Below are 25,763 nucleotides of genomic sequence, written 5' to 3'. Positions count from 1 at the left end.
CCCTTCTTGCCTGCGTCAGCCGTGGGGAGGGGCCGCTACAGCCCTGCACAGCTCAAGCGGGGAGTGCTCCTCAGGCCAGCTTCAAGGCTCCTTTCCTTCGCTGGCTCCTTCCTGAGCCTTCCTTCTCCCGTAGCCTTCCTGGCTCTTTTCATGGTGCACAGCTGCCCTCAGCTGAAAAGACTTGGAACTGGGTTCCGGTTTCCCACTGGCAGCGAGGAACTAAAGCTTTGCAGGGATTGCCTAGGGTGGAATACTTATCCAGCAGAGTTGGAGCTGAGACCTCTGCCTTGCGGTTTGGACACTAGTGGGGTTTTGGGTCACTGTTTGGTGCAGGGGAAGGGCAGTCTCTACCTGTCGTCACTGCAGTGGCTCTGCAGCCACTGAAGGACACCTGGTTTATGTGTTGTTCGTCTGGCTTGAGGAGTAGAAAGTGGGGTGTGGGGTGGCTTTTCACAAGATGAAGGGGGAGCTGAGCTCTTCGCACCCCTGTGCTGGACACAAATCCTGCCCCTGCTGCTGCTGGCTTCATGCTTCAGGGCCAGGGTCCTGGCACTCCATGCAGCAGTTAATGCCTGTTGTTCTGGGGGGAAAAGGAGCAGGGCTAGGCGTGGGGGGTGTCTGGGGCTGGCGGGATTACAGTCACACTGCTGCTGCCGCTCCAAGGCTGCGGAGGGAGCGATGGGACTCGGCATCAGACACGTTGCCGCAGGGCCTTGAACATGGAAAGGGGACGGAGGGGGGGGATGGGGTATCATGTCAATTTTTCATGTCAGTTTTACTTGTTGCTACCTATTTATGTCAATAAAGCAGAGGAGCGGCAGACAGACCCCGCAGGGCTGCGGTGGGCACGGCTGCATCCTCCCTTTCCCCGCGGGTCGCGGCTGCGGGAGGCGCTGCCGGCGCGGGGCAGGGGCAGGCGCCACCGGACGGTGCCGGCCCGGGGCGGGCGCGTTCCGCGGCGCCTCCGTGCCACCTAGTGACACGCACCGGGACGGGGCCGGCGGGCCGGGCCCTCCGCGGCGGGCAGGGACGGGAGGCCGAGCCGGGCGGGCTCCGAGCGGGGCAGAGCGGCGGGCGCGGGGCGCTCCCGCAGCCGGGCGCTCCCAGGGGCGGTGCCGGCGGGGGCGGGGGGCGGCTCCCGGCACCGGTCCCTGCGGGCGGGGCGGGGCGGGGGGGCGGGCCGGCTCGGCCGCTCTCGGGCTGCACGAGCGGAGCGGCCGTCGGCCACGGCGGAGCCGATGATCCGCCGGGAAGGTAAGGAGGGCACGGACCGCCCTGCCCTGCCCTGCCCGCCGTGCCGGGCACGCCGCCCCCGCGCTCAACAAGTTGTCCGCCCCGCCGGGTGCCGGCGCTGGGACCGCGCCCGGCGCTCCGCGCCCCTGCCGGCAGCTCCCGCCCTCGCTCCCCGCTGCGGGCGGCCGTGCAAGCCAGGGGTTAAGAGCCGAGGACGGGGCGCCCTCGCTTCACGCCCTCCTCGGGCTGTGGACGTGTCCTCGTGGCTCGGAGCGGGTGGCCGTGGGATGCTGTGCTCGCACAGCCCTTGGGTGCTGTGGGGAGGAGGGCGGGCGTGGGGGTGTGAGTCCTGCGAGGAGGGGGTCTTCTGTAAGTGGGACTTGGATGCACCTTGAGGCATGGTGAGATGGGCCCTGGACAACACGTGCTCTTTCTTGGGTGCTGTAAGAAGGGTCCTCCAGTCTCACCCCCATGCCAGGTGCACAAGCACTTCCCCAGAGCCAGTGCTCCCCTGCTCCAGCCGGCTGTCACCCAGTGCCAGTGGCCAACAGCACAGAAGTCAGCGCAGGGTGCATGCTGCTCTTTCTGCACAGCCTGGACTGGGGTGGGAAGTTCACACCAGGTTTGCAGTCTTTGTGTCCTGGTGTGATGGCCCCAGTTCTTCATCTGTTTCTTTAGCTTTTGCAAATAAGGTCAGGAATGACCAGGCAAAGATGTCTCAGTCCTGCTCATGGGATGCTGGGCAGTGTTTGAAGCAGTCTTATCTTGCAGAAAAGGAAGCTTTTAGTGATAGCACAGGGCTAGGGTCCCCATAAAGCTCAGGGAAGTCCCTGCTTTTCATGGAGCCCAGCTCTGAGTCGGAGCTATTCACGCTTCCCCAGACTCCTTTCCTTGTTCTGCTCCCACGATGAGTCACTGTGGGCTGGGGACACAGGCAGGAGGACCCCCTTTCCCTTTCGGCCGAGGAGGAGCTGGGAGTCTGGATGAGCTGGGATACCAGGTGGCACACACCCTAGCAGACACAGGCCCCCTTGTCTGATGACCTGAATTCTCTGCCAAGAGCCCTGTGATGAGCAGGGTCATCCTTTCTGCATGAGTTCCTGGCTTAAAAGATGAGTCTCCAGCAGTGGCGGGACAGCTTCTCTGCCTCCTCACACAGACGCTCTTTGTCTGCAGGCTGCCTGGGTGACAAAGGGAAATATCCACTGATAGGGCTGGGACAGTCTCAAGGTCCACAGGAGCTTCCCACCTGCCTGAGATGTGGGTCACATCTGAGGTTTGGGCTGCACTGGCAGCTCTGGCTGTCTGCCCAGAGAAGCATGGAGGTGTCCAAACACAGAGATCACAGCTCCACTATTTCAGGTCCAGGGCTTTCATATAGCTATGTGAGCCCAGTCTTTAACCAAAGCATTGCTTTGGGGCAGTCTCCAACTCCCCTCCTGGCCAGCATCTCCTTTGACCCCAACGCATCATGTTCCTTTCCCACTTGTCTCCTGCTGACCCACAGCTGCTTGCTGCGTTGAGCAATTCTTACGCTTCACCCTGTAGAAACCCAAGTTTTGCCACTCATGGAGCTGAGCTGTTTGCACTATGTGAATGGGCTTACACTCAGCGTCGCTGCAGCCATCTGGACCCATGTGGGAGACTGCAGCTCCTGCAGTAGTATTCATAGCCCTGTGCAACCAGGATGTGTCCAGCTCCTGAATGGCTTCTCTGCCTGGGAGGTGGCAGAGGTGTTCAGGCTGCCCAGTGCCACAGGGTTCAGAGGTGAACTAATCTGATTTTAGCCACTGATTTTCAGGGTTTTTGGCAGAACCACCTCCCCTGCAGCCCCTGCCCAGTTCTCCACTATGGGCCCTCTGCGCCTCTCAGCAGGGTTAGCTCATCCAGGTGTGAGTGAGGAGACCGCTTTTGTGGCTGTCTGATTCTTAAAAGTCCAAGCTGGAAGGCAACTGGAGGCATTATTCAAGCCTGCACTTGAGCCTTCCTTTCACATTCTTCAGTGTTAATGCCTTGTTATTCCTGTGTCATCTCTGCAGACACTGAACGGGCAGTGGAAATTCTGACCAGATACCAAAGCACCCTGCGGTCCCCGGAGGAGCAGGAGCTAAAAGCCTCCATTGGAAAAGTCTCGCACATCTTCCAAAGTGAACTCTTCCAGGCTCTGCTGGGTAAGCTCCTGCCTCGCAGTCCCTGTGGCTTTGTGGTTAGCGGGGCCTCCCAGGGGCCTGATCCTGCACGGGTGCCTGGCACTGACCAGACAGGGCACATCCTGTGCAAACACATGGCACATAATTCCAGGGAGCTGGGCTGTCTTTTCCCTCCAGGACTTGGGCAGGAGATACCAGGGGTCAGGGCTGCGATCGCTGGGTGTTTGTGATGCGATTCCTCAGTTGGGTGATTAAAGACAAAGGGTAAAGCCTTCTTCATCTGGTCATCCCAGATCTATCCAGCACCTGCTAAAGGATCCTGCCATGCTGTGAGCACCCTCTGTGCAGTGCAGCCACCGCTGGGTTTCCAGTTCTGCTGCCGTACAAGGACACCCCACCCCAGCCTCGTCACAACCTGCTGCTTTCCCCTCCTGCTGCCAAATTGAAGGGAAATTAACTTTTTCTATCTTTAAGAGAGAATCCACATGTATCCAAGCTCCTTTGGGTTATTCTGGCCTTTTTTGCTCTTAGACCCACAAGCACTTGTGAGTAACACACTGTTCCAGCGGCTCCATTTCACACAAGAAATAGATTTAACAGCAAGGCTCATCTTGGGGCTGGACACCAGAAAATGTCATTTTTAGCACTGTATAAAGTTATCCATGTGGATTTAGACAAGTACAGCTAGAGTCTTGCTGGACTTTGCAGCTTCTCTGTGCAAGACACAGGGCTATCTTGCTGATAAGGGCATTTGAAAATGCCCTTTCTTTGCAAAGTGTTTTTTTAAGAAAAACAAAATTGAATGGGTTTGGACTCTGAAGCTGCTTGACTCCATTCCCTGCTAAATCAGACCAAATCCTGGCTGTGACGGTTGACTTAGAGCACTAATTTCAGAGTTAATCCCAGAGAACCATTTGCAGAAGCTGCAGTGTGTGGAGAGGGGCAGGAACTCCCACTCAGCTCCTCTCCTTAAGTTCTATTCGCTGTGGGCCTCGGGAAACACATGCAGCCCTGGTGGTCTCTTTTCCTGGGTCTACTGAGAGAGAAGCTTGGTTTTCCTGGTGGGAAGGAAGGGAAAGCACCCCAAAGGCTCTGCACTCTTAGAAGGAATCCTGGTCCCCAGGGTGCAGAGGTGCACATGTGGTGTGTGGCTCATTCTCAGTGCATTTTGACCCAAGGCTGTCACAACCCTGGTGCTCCCCCTCACCTGCCTGTCTTATCTCTTGGCAGCTCTCACCTTTTCCTCACACCTCTGTAGCCAGAGACCCACTTCTGTGCCTGCAGAGATGTGAGTTGCCAGCAGCTCCTCTGTGCTTCAGGTTTTCCACTGAAGATGAAATTGAGTGGTGTATCTTGAGCTATTTTATTCTTTCCTTTCTTCTTTCTTGCTATTGGAGCATCACCTCGAGGCTTTCAGTCCCAGGGTGTCCTTTTGAAGGTCTTGTGCTGGAATCTCTGTGCCAGCAGAGACACGTGGCTAGGGAGGCCTTCCCAGGGCAGGTGGGCCCCCACAATGAAGGGACCAGTGTGCATCTCCTTTCTTGTCTCTTAATTTATACAACCCGTTCTCTAAATGGTCCCCAGCCCGTGGTTCACCCCAACCTGGAGGCTGTGATCGCCTCGGCAAACCTGACATGAACCCAACACCCCTGGCTGCTTTTGTGTGCTCTGCCAGCCCTCCCTGGGGCTGTGTGAAGGCAGTGAAGCAGCTTTCCCAAGGCCCAGGGCTGTTGATATTAGTGCAGAAGTGTTGTGGAGAGAGTGTAGCTGCAGAGAACGCGTCTGCACACGCGCCGAGCCGGCTGCAGCTGCACGCTGGCAGGCGGATGCTGCACAGAGCTCCCGGCTCCCTGCTCTCAGCCCTCTGTCTTGGTGCCCTGTCAGCGCTGGCACGGGGGAGTGTCGGGAGTGTCGCTTGATTGCTGGTGACCTTTTCAACTGGTTTAACAGGATATTAATTCCCCCGTGCCAGAGCGAGCTTTCTCTAGATGTGTTTACCTAAACTAGGAATTTGCATTAATTACTTCCGCCCCCTCCCCCCTGCTTCCCTTGGAGTAGGTTTGTGAATTCCTCTGTCCCAGCATGGACATTGTGTCTGGCTTCGTGCTTGCTGTGACCACACACAGCTGGCACGCACTGGTTTGCCTCGTGTCCACGGTCCAGACCCGCTGGAGCACAGTGGCAGCACTGGAAGGGTGATAGGACATTTCTGTTTTATTTGCTTTTCACCCCTCCTTTTCCCAGTGGGCTACTGTGTCTCTGACTGAAGTTTCTCCGAGTCACAGCACTGGTTCAGTGTTTATCTGAGGGAGGAGAATTTGCAGAAGAGCCACAGATACACCTCTCAGTGCAGAGGCTCCCATCTCACTGCCCCACACCATACCAGATGCTTCTGGCTCTGGAGAGGCCTTAGCCTCCTCTTGCAGCCTTTCAGCAACAAGGCCCTGCTTTTTTTCAACCCTGGGGGATGATGAATGTGTGAGCATGGTCTATCCCTGTCCTCAGGTCATCTGTTCCTGCAGGTAATGCTTTCCTAAGGCATGCATTGGCTGGCTGGAGTTTGAGCATCAAAATGCATTAGGCCATGGAAGAGCTACCAGAAGTGAAAAATATCACGGAGTTTGCCAAATTGGTCCATATGAAAAATGCCAGGGATACGACTTTCCATATAATTTTTTTTCAAGAATAATCCGTTTTGGGGGCTCCAGAAATCCCAGTTTGTCCATCTCCAGGGGTGGATCTGCTGGGATATTCAGATAAAGTTTGTGTTGTGTCCAGGATGCATCTGTGTAGTGCTGGATGTGTCTGTTTCTGTGATCGAGCCCAGTGTTGCTCTGCACATGCACCGTGTTCTGCCAGAGCACAGGACAGCCCCTTAAATCCTTGTGACCACCTCCCTGTCCCTGGAGCTGCCCATGCCTGGGGCACACTGTCTCTGCCAGGACTGCTCCTGTCCCAGCGGGTGCCGCGGCTGGCTCGGCACGGCACAGCGATGCGGGAGCTGCTCTGCGCTGGAATGTGCCAAGCCCTGCTCCGCACAAAAGAAATTCCTTGGCTGCTCGGAGGGAAAACAGGCTGTGCTGGCTCCCTTCTCCTGGCCCCTCTCTCCCCGTGTCTGAGGCTGTGGAGCCAAGTGCGTGACTTGCAGGGAAACAGCCCAGCAAAAGGGCGATCGAGGAGCCTGGACGGGGGTGACGGTGGCCCTGCTTTCCCTTTGCTACTGGGAGCCCCTCAGGGAGACGCTCGGTCTTCTCTCCTGGAGAGGAGGATGGGTCTCACACACAAGAGCAGCTCCCTGACCTTTCCTTCCCAGAGCCGGGGCTGAAAGGGGCCGTTGTGCCCTTTGCAGCGGGAGAAGCTGGGTGGACAGGCAGGGTTTGTCTGCGTCTGGCCATCCCAGCTGCCAGCAGCCCAAGGGGCCGTGCTCCTCCCAAAAGCCCTCTGGGATTCAGCTCATCTCCTGTGCCTGAGCAGGGGCTGGTGCAGACCTCAGTGTGGCTCTGTCAGCCGCTTGGACCCACAACCCTCCCCTGCAGCTCCTTTTACCCCAGAAAAGGTTCCTCCCAGAGCTGTGGTGAAGGCAGGAGAGGCAGGCAGTGCTTCTCTGGCTGCAAACTCCAGCTGGGAGTTCAGCTTGCCAGCAGTGCTCCTGGGGATGGTGGTTGTGACTTCCCTGGGTGGCTGCAGGAGCCGGGGTGGAAAACTGGAGGAATCTGGAGGATTCCCATCGCTGAGGACTCCTCCTCTTTTAGGTTTGCCCATAGCAAGAATAGAAACTTGTAGCTTTCTTGAAAGATCTGCTGTGGCAGCCATGCATGTGAATCCTCCCTGTGGCAGTGGGGACATGGCTGAGGGTCTGGTGTGAGGCTGAGGTTTCAAGTCTGTGGTGATGCAGCTGGTGCCAGAGCACATACTGGGGAAGAAATGTCATTTTTTGGAAGTGCATGTGCTGGCACAAGGACGCTGCATTAGCCCTCAGATGCTGGTGCTATAGAAATATTTAATGGCATTTATTTGATGAATTAACCCCAGGAGGAAATTGCTGGAAAAATTCTAATGTCTGTAAATCTTGAGTTACTTCTCCTTGTTAGATCCAGAATGGATTTACACTGTCATCACACAGAAACTGGGCTGTAAGGCAGAACATGCAGCATCATCTTTTGCTACCACAATATCCTCTTATGGAGGCTTTTCAGGTAGTGCTGCTCTTAAAGAGCACAGGTGAGGCAGATTTGTGTGCAATTTGTGGTGCTCATAAGAAATGAGGGAAACTGGCATATATTTAAATTATCTTTAATGCCACATGCATGTCTTCTAAAATGCACTTCTGTCATGGCCACATCCTTTGCTGCCTGAACCCTGCCCACCAATCCTGAAACTCCTCTAATCCCTGGTGCCAGCAACAATTCCCTCTTCTGGCAAGCACCTAAACCGGGCTGAGGGTTTTGGAGGTGGAGAGTGGCTGCTTCAGGGGACAAGTTTTCTGCTCTGCAGGCACCTTGCCAGCTCGGCTGCCCCAGGCTGTGTTCCTGCAGCAGATGGGTGACAAACAGGGATGCCAGCAGCGCTGCACCCCCACAGTGGGGCTGTTCAAACCCTGTTTTCATTCTTGCAGAGTTTTGTGTGTTCCAAATGCAATCCATGCAGCCAGGAGCCGCTGCTATCCTGTTATGCAATTATTATTTTTATAACCAGAGGGAGAGATGTTTTAGCACAAAAACAAAGTCCAGTTTGTCTGGCTGTGCAGTGACCGCTTGCTGTGACCTCATGTCTGATTTGGGAAGGCTTCAGGGGCTGCCAGCAGCGTGTTCTGCAGCAGGGGGGTTGTGGAGGGGTACCCCAGGTGCAGTGGGTAGATCTGGGGACTCCCACTGCTCCCATACTGCCAGCTGCCCCATGTCTCCCAGGGCACAGGACAGCAGAGCCTGGCTGGGCTCCTCATGGGCACCCAGCTGGTCTGCCAGCCAAGATTTATAGCAGCTTCTTCCCTGCAGCTGGGAGGTCACCAGACCAGGCAGCCCCAGGGAGGTGGAAGATGGGGGTTGATGGTGCTCTCATCCCATCTGCAACATGGATGTGCTGCTGTGGTGATTGGGCATGTGGTTAAGCACAGGGAGAAAGGATGGGCACTTGCATCTGGGAGTGCAGCCCTGCTTTGTGAAAGCATCCCTGGTGTTGTGGGCCGAGTGGGAGCTTCAGACAAAGTTTATTGGAGAAGCCCTCCTTTTGAGTCATGAGGAGCTGAAAGGACCCCCTTGCTTTCTAAACTCTCCAGAGAGGAGCCTGGGTGCATCTGGATCCAGTCTTAGCCCCAGGCTTTGTCACTGTTTTATGTGTAAAAGATTATACAGGTGTAATTGAACCTTTATACAACTTTGTCCCACAGGATTAAGGGTGGCCTAATACATTTATATAAATATATTAAATTATTTATTTATGTTGATTAGTGATGATTAGAAAAAGAAGGGCTTAATCAGAATTTATTTACTACACAGTATGAATAGCTATAACTACTAGTGTAGTGCACTGCTTTTGAAGCAATATTAGAGCAATTCTATTAAAGCTAGGTAAAAAGTTATTAAGTAGAGATTGATGTTACTCACCCATACCAATGCCTGTGGGTAAATCTCTTTCACTCGGCCTCAAGGAGTAACCTTGAGGGGTGTCCCCACTCAAGGGAAGGAGCTTCATAGACCTTAGGTATGATAGAAGTCCTCACTGTGCAAAAATATGACTGGCCTTTTATAGTATAAAGTGATTGACTGTCAGTCATTTGCATTTTTCAGATTATGTGTTATGAGGTTTAATCAGCAAAACATGCTTTGTGCTGGAAAAGGTGTGAGCAGCTCTTTTAGTTTCTTCTTCTCACCACTCCTGACTCTCACTTCCATATCAGAGCCTGCACATTTTTGCTGCTCCCAGATTCAGTCAGGGAGCACTTGTCTTGCATGTCCTTCTGGTGGGGTTTGAGTGTTTGACCAAGCTGGTCTCAGCATTCCTCAGCACTCAGAACAGCAGACCCTCCTTGTTCAGGCCTTCACTGATAAATTGTAAGGCAAATTTTGAGCTGCCATGTCCACACTTAGGCAGAGCATCCTGCTACACCTGGGAAGTAGCTTCAGTCAGTGGTCAGCATGTCCCTGCTCACGCTGCCAAATGCTCACCAGATTTCCTTTGGAAATCTGTATAACGTGGGCATTTAATACCCCGTGGTGCCTTGGTGTGGCACAGCTGCAGGTGAAAAATCACAGACTGAAGGGCTGGTGCAGCCACTTCACCCTTGGGCTCCCAGGGAGTGCCATGGGAATGGCCACGTCCCCCTCAAGCTGGGCCCCACTGCTTGCCCTTCAGGTCACTCGCAGAAGAGGAGCTCTCTGGCTTCCTCCACAGCAGACGCAGGTACAGAAAATGAACTCAGGTTCCTGCTGTGGCTTTTCCTGCTCCGAGTGCTTATTTATGCTGCCGTGACTTTTTGGCCCTGCTGACTCTGCCAGGCTTCCTGTTTCCCAGGTGCTTGAAGGGATTTATTACTTTTTTATGGCTTTTGCAAGGCATTTACCAAACTCTTTTGGCCGACCTTTTGGAGCTTTACCTCTAACCTGGCAGCATTTACCATCCTTTCTGGTTTTCTCATTTAAATGCAGCTTCAGCTGTTTAGATTAATGTCTTCTCACTTTCAATAGTGTCCCTTCCCCTGAGGTCGAACCTTGCTTTCCTCCCTTTTGCCTTTACAATATCCTTCAGCCAGGCACTGCACGTCTGCTCTGATGTCCCAGTGAGTCTCTCTGAATAGGCTCAGAGCCTCCCACAAATTTTTGTTACCCCTTTCAGTTTCTTCATATAAAAGTTTCTCACTTTTGATATAGTTCCCCTCCTGAAATTAAACACTTCTGCAATGGACATATTGGCTTTTGTTGCTCCCATGGAGGTGCTGGCCCTGGAAATGAACTGGGGGCTGCCTGAGAGTGCAGCAGTGGGGGCTTCCTTAGGGAAGAGCAAAGCCCACTGCATCCCTGCTGCTCCCTGGAATCCTCTGTGTGTGACCAGGAGAGGGTAAAATCCTCCTGGAGGGGGTCTGGGCTCCCACAGCCCCTCTGGAGCCACTATGGTTTACAGCAGTAATCTCAGGTCCTTGGAGCCCAGAATGAGGATACCTGACATCTGCTTGTGGCAGTGCACAGGTAAATCATGCCAGGAGGGAAGACAGAATTTATCAGGGAAGGAGCTGGAGATAACACAGATGTAGTCATCAGCTCTTTAGAGCTGGTACACTGTGAGCCTGCCCTCCTGGTGCCCTGTGCCCTCTGCATGTACTCCTGGGAAAGGAGCCCTTCCACAAGCCAGGACTGCTGGGGAGCAGTGATGGGGAGGGAAATGCCTGTCCATGTCAGGGCAGAGAGGCAGGCAGGGGCTGGCTGGTGCAGGAGGGTTTTTGGAGCAAAAGGGTCATGGCACCAATCCTGGGGCTGGCACAGCCTGGCGAGCAGGATGGGGTGAGTTTCGGATTGATGTTGCTGAGCATAGTTTGCTCTTAGACCCTGTGGTCTGCACAGTCATTGCTCCTTGGATATACCTGTGCCTTCCAGAGGCATGGGGCACTGCCCTCTGAGCCAGGCACCCCTCTACACCTCTTGCCTTCAGAAGGGGTGTGGTGGGCAATGCAGCAAGTGCGGGGAGCCAGCAGAGCCCTCTCCCAGGGTGCCAGCCTCTCACAGAGGGCTCAGACCTATGATGCTCTGGAGGCAGAGTGGGAGGGCATGGGTGCTGCACCACACACAGGAGCTGGCCTCAGGCTGCCTCCCAGGTCCTGTGGATGTTTCTCGTGCTGTTTTGCAGATATCCATGAATTCTATGATTTCACACTGCGCTCTGCACCCCTGCAATCTCCGAGCCTGGATGCACATCATGGCACAGCCAGGCAGCAGCATGGGGCCAGCGAGCCCAGCTCTGCAGTGACCCCCAGAGACCCCCAAAACCTGCCTGAGGTAAGAGCCAAACTCATAATGTTGCGAGGTCAGACTCTGCACACTCCTGCACTGAGAGGGAGGCAAGGAGCACAGGAGGCTGCTGGCCACCACAGCCTGCCCAGCTCTCATCCAGACTGTTTCCACACCTTTTCTGTCATAGCTTGTCTCATTAATGAGGCAACTTCTCTGGTTCACAAGTGTTAATTGAATTACTCCTAACGTGAACAGCTGCAGTTCCAGCTCTGGTTCCTGCTCTGCTGTTGCAGCTGGATTAGTTGCTCCTGTCTGACACTGTCTCCCATGGAGGCATTTCAGCTCTCTGATCCAGCCACCTCGCAGGCTGCTTTTGATAAGTGAAGTAGGTTGAGTCCTTTAAGATTCCCTTTTCAGGATTTTTTCCCAGCTCTCAGATAACTTCTGTCTCTCTTATTTGCATTCCCTTTAATTTTCAACAGCCTTTTAAAGGCTGTTCTGGTTAGAGGCTTTTGAAAGATAGAGCACCAGGTGGGGAGGCAGGAATTGAGCAGTAGGGTCTCACTTATCTCAGAGACACCAAGGTAAATAAAATTGCCTCGTGTCTTTGCAGGCCGTCTTCCCATCCCCCTCTCACTGCCTCATACCGTGCCAAGGGATGCTGTGGGATCCCCCTGATCTGGAGATGCAGGAACGTTTCTGCAGAAATGCAAAAATTCAGGGAAATAATCCTATCGGATAAACACCAGTTTCTGCCTCACAGACTGAACTGGCCTTCCATCATACACCTGGGGGGACACCAAATTTGAGTGTCTCACAAGGAAGATGGAACTGAATGATATTATCTAAGAAAGAACACTTGAAAGGAGTTTGGGGATCAAGAATAGGGACAACAAAAGTGCCCAAAATCAGTGCAGGATATATCTGTGTCCCTCTGACTCAGGAACCATTTTAGTCCCATTTTTTCTTGATCCCCCTCACACTGCCAGTCCCTCTAGTTAAAGGCAAACCTGCAAATCTAGTATGTGTTTATGGATGAATTTTTAGTGATGTTATACCATAGGCAGTGGGATCCTGCTTTGGTTTTTTGGGTGTCCTGTAGCCTTGATCCACCGACCTGTGGTGGCAACAGCCACCAGTGCCTGCAGCCAGGCCAGTCTATGAGTCCCCAAGGAAATGTGACAATAAAGAATTTTGAAAATCAATAAAGAATTTTAAAAATCAATTATGTGGAAACAGGCAGGGAAGCAGCCATGGGCCCAGCACAGCTGGTGTGAGGGGTGCCCCTGCTCCCCTCACCGTGCCCTGTCTGCAGTGGGGAGGAGCAAAGCAGCCAGTCTTGGGGCTTCCTGCACTGAACACAGCCCAAGCCATTGACACCATCAAATGTGTTTGACACCAAAAAATGTGTTTGAGGCATCTTGTGTTGCTGAAATGTGAAGTGGGACAGCCAGAAAGAAAGCCTGCAGTGACCCCACTGCCCCTGGGGCCAGGGCCAGGCAGGCTGACACCAGCGGTGGGATGCTCACTGTGAGCCCCTTGCATGGGGGAAAGCTCCTTTTGGCCCTTCCAGAAGGGGGCCTGAAGGCAGCCGGCCTGCCCTACCCGCAGGTACCCCCTGTTTCATTTCAGGATTCCTCCTGGGACCGTGAGCGGAGGCTTCCCACGGGGACCGGGGACAGCACACCGGGGACGCCGCCACGGCTGGTGAGGGTGACAGCACGGAGGACAGAGGCACCAGCCAGTGTCTGCAGCCTGGTGCTCAGCTCTCACAGCACCCTGCCCCAGGTGAGCCTCCGTGGGCCCCACGCCACATCCCACCCTGCCAGCGGCTGGCACTGAGGGACAGCCCCGGGGCCGTGTACTCGAAGCGCTGCAGGGATGGCGCTGTGGAGGCGCTTCCCTCCCCTGGGGCTGGCAGTGTTTCCTCATGGCCGTTCGGGTGATGCTCACACTAAAAAGATCGAGCAGTCACCTGTGCCAGGGGCTGGACGACCCCGACATCATCCCCTTGCGTTGTTATTTACCACGGCCCCGTGTCAGCCCTCAGGGCTCGGAGGGCAGGTGGGTATGGCGCAGGAATAAAGAGGCTGCGTGGAGCTGGAAATCCTCCCAGCCCTGTCCCTCTCCCCCCCGGTGCTGGCACGCTCCCACGTTGCAGATTTCCGTATTTTTTCTTTCTCTGAGCTCTTTAAATGGCAGGTCCGTTCCTCAGCTTACCGGGAGCTTTTCTCTGCTGTCTTGTTTACTTGGAAACACCATTTATTTGGATGTGCATCGTAAATCTCAGCTCCCTCCTGGTGCGAGTGCATCGTTTGGGCTACGCATTTGAGGGGAGTTTTAGGGATGAGTGAAGGGCAAAATGCGCTTCTGGGAGGGATGAAGTGGCCAGGATGAATGGAGCTCACCACAGATTTAAAATTATATGAAAATGTTGTTTTCCTTGGCATAGTCTGAAATAATGTTTGTTTGCTAAGTCTAAGTCTTCTTCCAAAGTATTTTAAATACAAAAATTGCACTGCCTCTTTTCTGTCCTTTTTTTAAATGTTTTCCTTCTTATTCTGGACTGCAATAAAATGGGTAACACCCCATTTTTTTTCCCTTACTGTTTAATTTCTCCTTTTCCTCTTGCTTCTCTCTACATTTTCCAACATTCACCACATCTTTACCAGTTCTGGAAGGGTGGGACAGTGGTTTTCTGAACATGACTGGCAGATGAGCTTGGCTGCTTGTTTCCATTTGCCAGTGGGTGGGAACCACCACCACAGGGGAGTCACAGGGCAAAACCCATGAGGAGTGAGAGCCTGAGCAGTTGGAAACACTCGGATTTTAAGAGATTTTCTTCCTAATTGTCCCAGGCCGTGGAGTGATCTTGCATCTAGCCCCAAATATTTGGCTGAGTTGCAATGTCTCCTTTAGCAGCAGACATCTCTAGGTTTAATTTTAAGGCTTTGTGCAATGGGGAATCTGCTCTGTCCCTGGCCTGGCTGGCCTGATGGTTATTTATCCTTCACATTAAAAATCTGTACTTTACTGTTAGCCTGGATTTCTCTTGCCTTAGCTCCCAGCACCAGGAAATTTTGCTGCCTTTGTTTGCTAGGATAAAGGACCTTGGCAATCAGAAATGTTCCCAACATGTAGGTATTTATAGATGCGTCTAAGTTCCCTCTTAACTTTCCCTTAGATAAACTAAACAGATTGGCTTCTTCACTCGCTCACTGTGAGGCAGGTTGTTCCAGACCTGAAATAATTCCTGTCATTCTTTTCTGGAGTTTTTTTTATTTTCAGCCTCCCTCTTTCCCAGCCTGCGTCGATACGGGGTCGGTCCTCGGTGCCAGGCACTGGCGCTTTTGGGGTCACCCATCTGCAGGAACTGCAGCTGCCAGCCCCGAGCAGGAGGTTACTGCCCTGAGAGGGAGGAAGCAGAGGAGACCTGGGTGGGCTCCATGGGGCTCTGGGAGGACTGTGCTCTGGCAGGGCTCTCATCTGCAGCCTTTTTCATCCCAGAGGATGGTCACTTCACAGGGTGGCTGCAGGCAGAGTAGGGACCTGGAGGTGAAAAGCTGTCAGGATGGTAGTGTTCAGTGCCAGGCTTAGCCATGCCTGTAGTCCTGCCTGAAACTCGGCTTTCTGTGGAGACTCAGAAGCTTTCCTGAAAACTGGAACTAAGCAGTACTGGAGAGCTGCAGGCGTGAGCACTGCTCCTCTGCAGCAACCCCTGGGCTGCATTATGGAGTCTTTTAACATGGTGGTGAGTCTTTCCTCAAGATGTCATCTTCATTGCTGAACACAGGCCTTGCCCTGGTGAAGGGGGAGCATTTCCAGCCGTCCCCCATGCCAGCAGGCTGGACCATGCCACGGGTGCAGCCGTGCCTGGGGTCAGGCTGTGCTGATCCACCACAGCACAGGCCCTGTTTCTCACCCCTCACTCCTATACAAAGGCACTGAGGACACCTCAGCTCCTGCCAGCATCACCTCTCATGTCAGTTCTCAACAGCCCCAGCATGCAGGACAGCGTCAGGGCTGGATAACACCTACACACCCAGTGCCTGTCAAGCTCCATGGGGACTTGTTGCTTTCCAGCCTTCGGTGCTTGCTTTTTGCCACTGGCATTTCCAAAGTGGGTTTCAGAAAAACACCTGAGATAAGGCAAATGGCACTTGGAAGAACCAGAGAAGCTTTGATAATAGGCAATATTTAATGCTAGAGCAGGGGACACCAGCTGCAGGGCACAGCAGCTGCCTCCCTGGTGCTATCAGCCCAGGAACAAGAGCTCTAGTGGACACCCTGCCACTGATAAAAGGCAAGATGATGAACTGGCTTGTCCTGCCTGAAGTAAGTGCAATGCTCTTATTGCATCCATTGATGTAAATAAGTTTTATGCTGTCCTAGCTTTTTCCTCTCCCCTGCCCTCAGGTCTCCCCTGCAGTGTTAGCAGAGCAAAAGCCACCTTAACCTGCTTTAGCCAGGAAGATGCACGACAAATAAATTGCCTCTCTGCACAAATGCTTCCAGGAACAGGAAATTTCTGCCTGCTGGCGAGGATATGGGTGTGCTCTGAGTAGCCCTGCAGTGTGCAAATGGCTGCTACAGAGGAAGCAGTGCCGGTAAATACAGCAACAACATGTGCTTCCTGTCGAGGCTTAGTGGGCTGAAACCATCCCTCCAAGGGCAAGTGGATGTTCAGCCCTCAACAGGGCAGGAGCAAAGGGACTTTGCCAGCTAAAATGCCCTGTTGAGGCACACACAGGCACAATCCTGCCTGAGCTCTGGGGCTTGTGGGGTTTTATTTGCTGAATCCTTCACTTCAACCTTTCCCCGAGCCCTGTGGTTGCCTTAGCAGGGCTGCTCGAGGCTTATGTGTGTCTGCAGCGGGAAGACTCGGGAGGATGCTCCTGGGGCCGATGCCACTCGCCTGTGCTCACAGGCTGGCAAGGCTGCAGCTCTCGGAGAGAGCAGAGCAGCCAGCAGAGAGCAGCCAGCTCTCTGTGCAGAGAGCAGCCAGCTGGAAAGATAAATGAAAGGGGAACAATGCCGCTGATGAGTAGAGCTGTGCGCCTGCGAGGAAGCGCCGCTCTTCTTCCCTGCCACCCTCTCCTGCTTCCCAGCACGGCTCTGCAGCCACTCTGACTTCATCCCTGTCATCGCGCCAGTGCGGTGCCGCCCCTCCCGCCTTCTCCTGCCCGTGCATCCCCTCCCACCTGCCGAAGGGTTTGTCGCTTTGCTGGCCGACACCAACGCCAGAGCTCTGTCCTTGCTCAGCCCTACAGCTGACACTGAGCAACAGCAGGTCAATGTGATGGAGAGTACGAGCGAGACTCCTTCAGAGGACAGACACTGCGTGTGTGCTCTGAGATCACTGGTGAACAGGAAACCTTGCTGGCAGGGGCCGCTGCTGCTCCCACAGGCTGTGGGTGTGTGGAGATGCTGTGAGCATGAGAGGTGCACTCTGTGCTTTGGCCCTGCTGGGCCGAGGCCAAAAATGTCCCACTCCACTCCCGGTGTCCCAAGGAGGACGCAGCCCTGGAAGAAATGCCCTGGGCAGTGTGTTAGGAGCCCTCCCTGCTGCACGTGCTGCTGAAGAAGAGGCATCAGTCTGCCCTATAACCCACAGCTCAAGAGCCGAACAGGTCCGTGGAGCTCCCTGGGGAATGTGGCAGAGAAAGGCAAGCTGTGCCGCCGGCGTGGCGACCGGCTGTCTGCTTCCGCCGTCCTTCTCTCGAGTGCTTTTTCCTCTTCCCGGTATGCCTTTGGCCGAAGAGAAGGGCGTTTCCATGCTCTGCACCTTTGCCTGGCAGGAGCAGCGGGTCAGGATGAGCCCAGCGTGTGGCAGATGTTGCAGCTGCAGAGACGCCTGAGCTGTGAGCTCCCCACTCCCCTGCCTCGGCTGCAGCCCCACCACTCTCCGTTTTCTTTGCAAGGTGTGTGAAAGGGGGAGCACCAAGGAGCTGTTTGTTATTGCATGGAGCATCAGGGAAATTAAGCAGATCCCTGTTGTGGTGAATGTCTGACACTGAATGCAGCCCCACTAAGAAGCCCCCCATCAAGTTGCTTGGTTGCACTTGCCCTGCTGTCCTCACCACCCCATGTCCTCTCTGTGGGCTGACTGGGCAGGTAGCTGAAGCCATTGCTGCAGGCCAGACTGACCACTGCTTTGTCTCAACCTGAGCCCAGCAGCATCAGCCCTGCAGCCCCACAATCCTGGGAAGTGGCTAATGCTCAAGCAATGGGAACACAGAAGTAACCAGCTCCCGGGGAAACTCCCCCCTCCCCGTTGCATCCCCATGCAAGTCTGAGAGCATGTTTATTTTAGGAGGAGCAGAGAAGAAAAGCAGCAACCCACAGCTCACAGGCCCCGGCTGCTGCCCCAGAGTCACTTGAGCCACTTTGTGCCTGGAGGTCGCCCCAGGGCATTCAGATGCTCTCCAGCAATTTTGTGTTTTGACATTGTAGACATAGGCTCCAAAGTGCTGAACCCAAGAGGGTGTCTGTCTGCAGTAACACACACAGATTGAACACACATCAGCCCTGCACAGCACGAGCACCCAGCTGGGCAGCTGGCTGCCTGTGTCCCACTGATGCTGCTGCTCAAAGGGGGGGTCAGCAAGGGCTGTGTCAGTAAGAGCTGTCACTTTGGTGGACATTTTGGGGTTGAACGGCCTCAGCTTTACTAGAGGCTCTTGCTATTCCTGCTGCAGAGATGAACATGCTTAGACTTCAGTTCTCCCACTTCAATATACAGCTTCAGCAAAGGATGAAGAAGTCAGTAGAGCCACCAGGCTGTCAAACCAAAATCTCATGCATGGCCACCTATTGCTACTCTACTTGAGGGCTTTTTGTCTAAAACCAGCAGCAAAAGGAAGATCCTTGGCAGACACAAAGGTGTTTCTGGCTGCATAGGAAAGCCTTGCTGGACATGGGACTGTTGGTCTCTCCATTCATCAAAGTCATTGTCCCTGTTTTGAAGTTATTTTGATGGTGTGAGTGCATGCAGCACTCCCCATGCAGTGGCAGAAAGGGAACAGTGAGGAAGAGGCTCTGGGAAGCCACAGACAGCCATGCTCCAGTCATCCAGACAAACTGGAGTCCATTCATCCTCTCTCCAGATTAATGCTTCAGCTCTGTTTGCCTTCGTCTCCTGTCTGTGCCTGCCCATCCGCAGGGGAGCACAGCTCAGGAGCAACTTCCATGCCGAGGTTCACACTGATGGGTTTCATGCGTAACTCTGAAAACAAGAACCAAGACCATTCACAGGCATCTCCAGCAGGATGGGCTCTGACCAGGGCCCAGCCCCATCAGTGCCTTGGCCAGGAGCTCCATGAGCCACTGCACTGTCCCTGCTGGGTCTCTGTCTGCTTTGCTTACCGAGTTTCCAAGATGAGCCGGGGCAGGGTCTGCACAGCACCTCGCAGGTTCCTCCTTTCCTGCTTTGCCTTGTCAGGTGACTGACCATATTCCTGCAGCAACCAAAGTGAAGCCCTGGAGACCGTGTCCTGTAGCACAAACCCACCAAGGGCTCCCGAGTGTGGAGCCTCCATACCCACAGCCTGGGATGTGCCACCCTGTCCTCTACCCATCCACACTCCACTCCCCCTCTTAGCCACCTCAGCACCTCAGAAGGGTGGGGACAGTTTGCCTGGGGTGCATTTCTGCAAAGCAAACAGGCTCTCCTCGCCATTTTTTAAAGAAACAAACCAAGCTTGAAGGCAGAGCCTGGCAGGCCAGCTGCTTTCTATCTGGAGTGCTGGAGCTGGGGGAATGTCACTGCATCTTAATGGCATGAGGCTGGACAGAGATCAGGATTCTGGTGGCAGAGGCAGTACCAGCACTGTTATAAATAGAGCAGCCACGATAACTGCTCATGAAGGTTTATAGTCTTTAGGATTTGGAGGATCAGTATCAAGCTACGCTGAGAGATGCATTATCCTCGGCATTGGTAGGAGCTGGGGGAAGTGCAGGGGGAGGACAGTAACTGAGTGTGGGTTTGGAAATCATCCCTCTTGTGAATCCAAGGGTGAGTCCTTGGGAAGGTGCTCTCTGCTGTGTGCTGGCTCCTCTGGCTTTGCCCTGCCTGCTCTGGGGGTTCAGGCTGTGCATGGCTGCATCAGTGCCAGCATTTGGAGCCAATCTCATGCCCTGTTTCGGGAAGAGAGGATTTGCCCCAGGGCAGCACCTGCCTGAGCCCTGCAGCCTGCAGGTACAAAGCACCTTGCAGGAGTCTCACTGGCATTGTACCTAAAAATTATTCCAAGTATTCAGCCTCAGGCAAAGGCCTCCTGCAGTCTGTGGCCTGGATAGCTCTTGGGGCTGGCACTGCTCAGGTACACCAGGGCCTGTGCCCAAAGCCCTGGCACAGAGACCATCCTGCCTGGCTGACATTACTTGCCCAGCTCACAACCAGCTTCCCACCTGCACGTGTCCAGGAAACATGGCAATGTCCTGCCAGGCTGTTCCCCCCCTTTCAAAGGGTATTTTTAGATCCAATCATTTCACAGCCTGGGCTACAGCAGACTGCGGGAGGAGCTGAGGCAGAGCAAGGAGGGGGCACTGCACTGCAGTGCAAGGGGAGACCAGGCTGGACCTGGAGCTGGGTTTATTGCTGAAGCCAGGGGCAAGCTCTGCATGCTGCTTCACATGTGTATTGCAGTCCCATTCTGCGCTGCTCGTTGCCTCTCCCTTGGCAGGTACCACATAGCTATTCCCCTCTGTGCAGGGGTAGATTTTGCACAGCTGAATCTCACAGGGTGTTTTTGCAGGGAGGTTTCGTAAGCTTTGGGGTTCTGGGGCTGTGGGAGCTCTCCCACATTCTTCATCTGTTCCAAAACAAGAGCAGGGTGATGAAACCACTCTCCCAGCTGCCTGCTCTCCCTGCACCATGGCTTGGCAGCTCATGGCCTTTGGGGGAAACTCAGCCCAGCTGTGTGCTTTGGCCAGCATGAATGTCCAAGCCAAGCCCTAAAGCCAGGGTGAGGGAAACGGCACCTCATCCGTCATCATCCGTCCTCCGGGGCTTGTGTTGCTAGCGTGTCACTCTTAAGGAACGGATGGGTGTGGCTGTGCCTCAGGAACTCCTCACCCGGCGGCTGGGAGCCGCTTTGAAGGTCACCTCGGGGCTTCCGAAGCGGTGCTGTCTGGTGTCGTGGCCGGGGGCGGCGGGTGGACGGTGCGCCTTTAAGAGAGACCCGTGCTCCGGCTGCGGCCCCGCGGCGCGCTCGCTGATTGGCCGAGCGGGGCGGGGGCGGGCCACCCATTCACAAATTTTCGAGCAGCGCTTTCTCCCTTAAAGGGGCAGGGTCGGGCCGGCCAGACCCACCTCCCCTTCAGCGCGGGTGCCCCAAGGAGACCAGCGTTCGTTTTGTTCCCCGCGGCTGGGGGGGTTTCCGTGCCAGAAAGCGTGTTCTGGGGCAGCACTGCGCGGGTGAGGCACCGGTATCCCCATGGCTGCGGGTGGTGGGAGCTGCTGAATGGGCTTTGCTCCGTCTGGAAGGGGCAGATTGGAGCAGGGCTCGCCAGGCAAAAGAGCTCCCCTTCTCGTCTCCCATGCAGGTGGAAATAATCGAGGATGGGATAACCCTTCCTGGGCCCTGGATGTGGGGAAAGGTCCCTCTGGGCAGGTCTGTGTTGCCCAGGGCATCCCCAGTTCTGGGCAGGGTGGTGCTGAGCCCTTGCCTTTCAGAGCCACAAACTGACCCACTCTGATGATGGTACTGGTTCCTTCAGGGATGGCTCCTGGTGAGGAGCCCCAGAGAGTCAACTTGTGGGGCTTTGTGGCCCCAAGGTCACATTGGCTTATGCAGAGCCAGCCAGGAGATCTGTGACAGCCTTGTAGAGCCCAAGTGGGGTGTGTTTGGCTCCCACTAGGTCTAAGTGTGTGTAAGCACACCCAGGGACAGCTTGGGATTAGTGAAAGATGCAGGGGAAAGGATGTCTGGTGGGGTCACACTAGGCACAACCAGCTGGAGATCAAAGTACAGGACAGAAAAAACAGCAACTGATTCTCTTAAAGACATGACATGCAAATGCTCTGACTCTGGCTTGGAGTTGTGAAATTGTGCCCTGGTCACATTGTCAAACCTTTCCTGTGCTCCATCAGGATGGAGATGTGAGGCACACAAGGAGTGGGCACCTACAGACCACAAGACATGTCAGTGCTGTAATTGCTGTGCCCAAGCAGCAGCAAGGCTCTCCCCTTGCACAGAGAGAGGGGCACAAAGGCAGCCCACAGACAGCCCATGCTTCCAGAACAAGGCAGGAGCATCTCTGCCAGATGATGGGGAGAGCAAATGTGGGCATTGTGAGGTTGTCAGGAATTCTGCTGCAGTTGATTGCTATTAAATAGAGCCTCCAGACTCTCCTTTGCAGGGAGGGAGCCTGGGCTCTGCTGAAGGGACCTGCTTCAGGTCTCCCTCACCCCTCTACCCCACCAGCACAGCCATGGAAGACATTTAGTTGGCCATGATATCCGTTGCAGAAACCAGCCGATGGTGTTTACTGAAGATCCTTGTACCATCCTGCTACAAGCGAGGATACAGGAACTGGGCAATGTATCAGGGATCATTAATAGAATGAAAATAGGTTTGCCCTGGAGGAGAATAATTTGTTGGGCATGTGCCCTGAAAGTGCTGAGAGCTATTGGTCCCTTGGTATGCCTGGTTATTATTATCCCAGCTGCGCATTTCTCAGCGTGAATCGCTGCTGGTGGCAGGAAGGAATAGCCACAGAGTGAGATGTTTGTTAACCTGCCCCTTCCCAGTCACCTGTGACTGTGCAAAGCCTCCAATGCTCACTGGAACCTCCAGCCCTGTTTGCTCAGGAGCTGTGCAGCCTCTACAGAGCGACTCTTCCAAGTTCCGTTTGACAAGCCCCAGACACAGCAAATTGCAAATCCCTGCAGGATGAGGTCTGTGGTAGTGCTGAGGAACTGACTGACAGACTGAGCCAAGTTCAGCTGGTTCCTCTCTTTGCTGCTCACCTCCCCACTGCCTGCCCTCCCAGATACATTTCCCTGCCACTGCTCCCTGCTCCCTGTTCTCAGCTGGGTGGCTGCAGATCCTGGTGCCTCCCTGTGCTGTATGTCTTGGGCAGCTTTTTGCAGGTGCTTGTGGTTGAAAAACATACCTTCCCCATGCAAAACTGTCCTACACTTCCTCCCTCCAGCATTATAAAGATTCCCTATCTGCACCCAGGCTCAGAGCTAACGCATGGCTTTGGTTCCCCTGGCAGGACCCAACCTCTCTTGGGCGAAAGTCAGGGAGCAGCGTGACAGCGCTCTCGTGACTGTTGTTTCTGCAAGGAGCTGGCTGCCTTCAGCCTGCCCTATCTTCTGCTCCTAGAGAGGCTGTGGGTGCAAACCCCCAGCTCCTGGTCCCTCACACTTGCCTTCCTCTTCCCGCAGGACTTCATGCGAGAGGAAGGAAGCGACAACAGGGGCTGAAATGCCGGCGACACCGGATAAAACCTAGCTCCGTGCCGCCCTCGAGCCTTGTAAATAGCATCATCTCCGGGGATTTCTTGACACTTTGCCGAAATTAGCTCCTGTAAAAAGAGCATCTGCCAAAGCTGAATTTAAATAAGACGGGGAGAGTTCTGGTAGGAAGAAGGTAGAGGATGAGAGAGCTCTTGGTTTCCTCAAATCACTTCCCTCTATGAAGGCACCTGCCTGGAAATCAGCTCCCAGCTCCTTTAGCTCTGCTCAGTGCCCATATCACTGCAGTGAGATGCCTACAGATGCCTGACCATGCTGGGCACTGTGCCTGCCCAGCCAGACCCATGTCTGGGCACCCCAGTGTAGGTGCCCACACCTCTTGGTCTCCAGAAGAACCACTCCCAGTAGCCAAAATGCCACTACTCACTAAATCAAGCTGGAGAAGTACAGGATACAGATGCCCCTGGCCAGCCAGCCCTGGCCTCCTCTTGAGCTTGATAAGGTGTTCCCAACCCTGTGCAGCATTAGGGAATGTTACAAGCAGGTGGCAGCAACCAGGAATTATTTTTTTCCTTTAAACTGAGGCTAGCAGGCAGCACATGCAGTTCATTACAAAGGAATAGGAATTAATTCTTGTGGCAGCTAAAATGGGACGTGGGTTTTTGGGAGGGGACATGCAAGAGGTAGGGAAGGGCTCTGTCAGAGCTGCAGCAGCTGGGGCTCAAGGCCCCTCTGTTTGCAGGTAGTGATGAGGCACCAAAAGATAGGAGAGCAGGGGAAAGCAGCAGAATGTTTTAGATCATGGAGCTGTCCCTGAGTTTCCAAGCTGGCAAGTGGAGTGGGGTGGAGGCAGTGATACTGGCACCCCAGGGCTGGTAGGGAGGGTGTTTCCCGTGTGGGGCTGCCCATGGCAGTCCCTCAGAGGGGCTGCTGGAGACCAAGCATGGAGGGGACCAGATATTTTCCTTTTGGAGGATGCACGCAAAAACAATTGAGAGGGAAAAAAAATCAAGGGCTTCTCTATTGTTCACTCGGCTCCTTATTAAAGCATTTTTCCCTAACTGCTCTTGTCCTTTGCTTTTGCACTTCCCCCCTGAGTGAATGGCCATGTCCTTGCCTGCCCCCACCAAGGACATAGTGAAAGGAGATGTGTCTGGAGCAGGGCAGGTGAGAGCAGTTGGGGTTACACACTCTGCACGTGCCCTTCCCTGGTGCTTTCCTCCCACCCAAGTGAGCCTCATCCAGACATGGGTCTCCTGGCTGGCCTTGGCCCAAAGATGGCTTTGGAGAAGGCTCGTGGTAGGGGAGGGGGCCTCAATGGGTGGCCACTGCATGATCCCTGCAATCTAACCATGCCATCCCAGGGTGGGAACCTTGAAGGGAAGGAGGTTTGCAGCTGGGATGGAACAGTAATTAATTATGGCTATGCTACTGCACCTCTTATTGATGAAGTGACTCAGATCTCAGAGGTGCCACAGGGTGGGTGATGGTGGGTAGCCAAGATGGAATTCCTGTCCGTTTGCTCTCATGCGGGAGACAGTGACCACCTGCCTATTTCTAAAAGGCTTTTTGTTCTGCTTTGGTGCAGCAAACCCCTATCTCACTTTCAGTCCAGCCCCAGTCCCTCCTGTCGTTCCCACCTCTGCCCTCCCTGCTGCAGGATGCCCTCTCCACATAGGCAACATACCCCACCCCACTGGTCCACACGGGCTGTCAAGGAGGTGCAGCATCTCCCAGAGCACAGGGCTTGCCAGCCCAGCATCCTCCTGCAAGGCCAGCACCATGTGCTCTGGGAGATGGCACAAGGAGCAGTAGAAGATGTGATGGTCCTAATTCCTTAAAACCTGAAGCGTAAAGCTCTCTGATAGTTCCAACACTGTGTGCTTTCCTGCCGTGCACACACAGGCAGGTTTTCATGGATTTACCTCTGAACAAGCTTGCAGGCATCCCATCCTTCCTTGCCCTAGTGAGCTCCTGGGGTCTGCAGTGTCCTGTGGCACTGAGCTCTGCCGGGTAGAAACACTTCCTTGTGTGCTTGGGAGCAAACACTGCAGGAACACCTCTGTTTGCAGAGGTGAAGTGCAGAAGTAATTTTGTATTGCAGTTTAAGGAGCTAAAGAAATAAGGAGTGGGCAGGGGCATTTGTCTGGCCATCCATCGTGTGCTTCCTCCTCCCACACGTGCCCAGGACCATATTGCACCAGCTGCAGGAGGCCAGTAGGAGCCTTGCAGACCTTGCAACCTGAACTGGGGTGTTGCACTACCATGTCTTGTGGCTCAATTTGTGGCCCCCTCCTGCTTCTGTCTTTTACCCATACCCTGCAGGAGCCCTCTTGTGCACATTTCATTGCTCTTCTACGCATTTATGTACAGTTGCTTTGAATAGTTTTTCACCCACCTCATGTTTATTACAACTGTTAAGTGTTAGGAGGCTGGGTTCAGGTGGTCAGGTGGTTTTGTAATGGATTTTTTTCTCCCCTTCAGTTTTTCTGTGTGACTCTCTTCTAAACTTCTTCCAGTCCTGCACTTCTGTGCAAGAGGTGAAGGACTGCCTGAGCTGCACTGGGAGCAGCACCCTTGCCCTGCTGCACCATCAGGCATTTCTGCTCTGCTTTTACCATCCCCTGATGACAGTATGTGGAAGGTCCAGCAAAGGCCCTCAGTGTTTCTACATCCCCAATACACCTGTGGCTCAAGGGGCAATGCCAGCATCCCTGGGGTGCTGGTAACATTCCCAGCAAAGCAGGGTGAGAACTCACATGGAGACACAACAAGAGATGCTGCTACCAGCCTAGCGACCAGTTCAGGACTGGAAAAATGATTTCATACTCCAGTACGGACCACAGCTGAGGCGAACTGAACCCCTCTTGGGTGTCAGCCACAAAGCTGGCAGGGCTGCCAGGCTGGAGGAAGAACGGCGAGGGTTGCCCGGCGCGGCGCGGACGGGCTGCGGGGCAGGCGCAAGGTGATGCCCGAGGCAGCGCAGCGGAGCATCGCTGTCCGTCCTGGATGGCG

At 54.3% G+C, this 25,763-nt stretch overlaps 1 protein-coding gene across 1 annotated transcript in view; it reads left to right on the top strand.

Annotated features, from left to right (window-relative positions):
* Window positions 1-1,194: 1,194 nt before the first annotated feature.
* The window catches only part of DLG3 (discs large MAGUK scaffold protein 3), a 75,414-nt gene continuing 50,845 nt past the window's right edge, over window positions 1,195-25,763 (top strand). Inside the window, exons 1-4 of the mRNA XM_018070595.2 lie at window positions 1,195-1,254; window positions 3,273-3,404; window positions 11,220-11,368; window positions 12,956-13,111. Of these exons, the coding sequence (XP_017926084.1) occupies window positions 1,239-1,254; window positions 3,273-3,404; window positions 11,220-11,368; window positions 12,956-13,111 (453 nt within the window). The 5' untranslated portion in view covers window positions 1,195-1,238. The remainder of the gene's footprint in view (window positions 1,255-3,272; window positions 3,405-11,219; window positions 11,369-12,955; window positions 13,112-25,763) is intronic.

Source organism: Manacus vitellinus, unplaced genomic scaffold (genome assembly GCF_001715985.3).
Source record: "Manacus vitellinus isolate BGI_N305 unplaced genomic scaffold, ASM171598v3 scaffold_19_pilon, whole genome shotgun sequence".
NCBI lineage: Eukaryota > Metazoa > Chordata > Aves > Passeriformes > Pipridae > Manacus > Manacus vitellinus.
The sequence above is the reverse complement of the archived record's forward strand: the minus strand, read 5'-3'. Positions and strand labels throughout refer to the sequence as shown.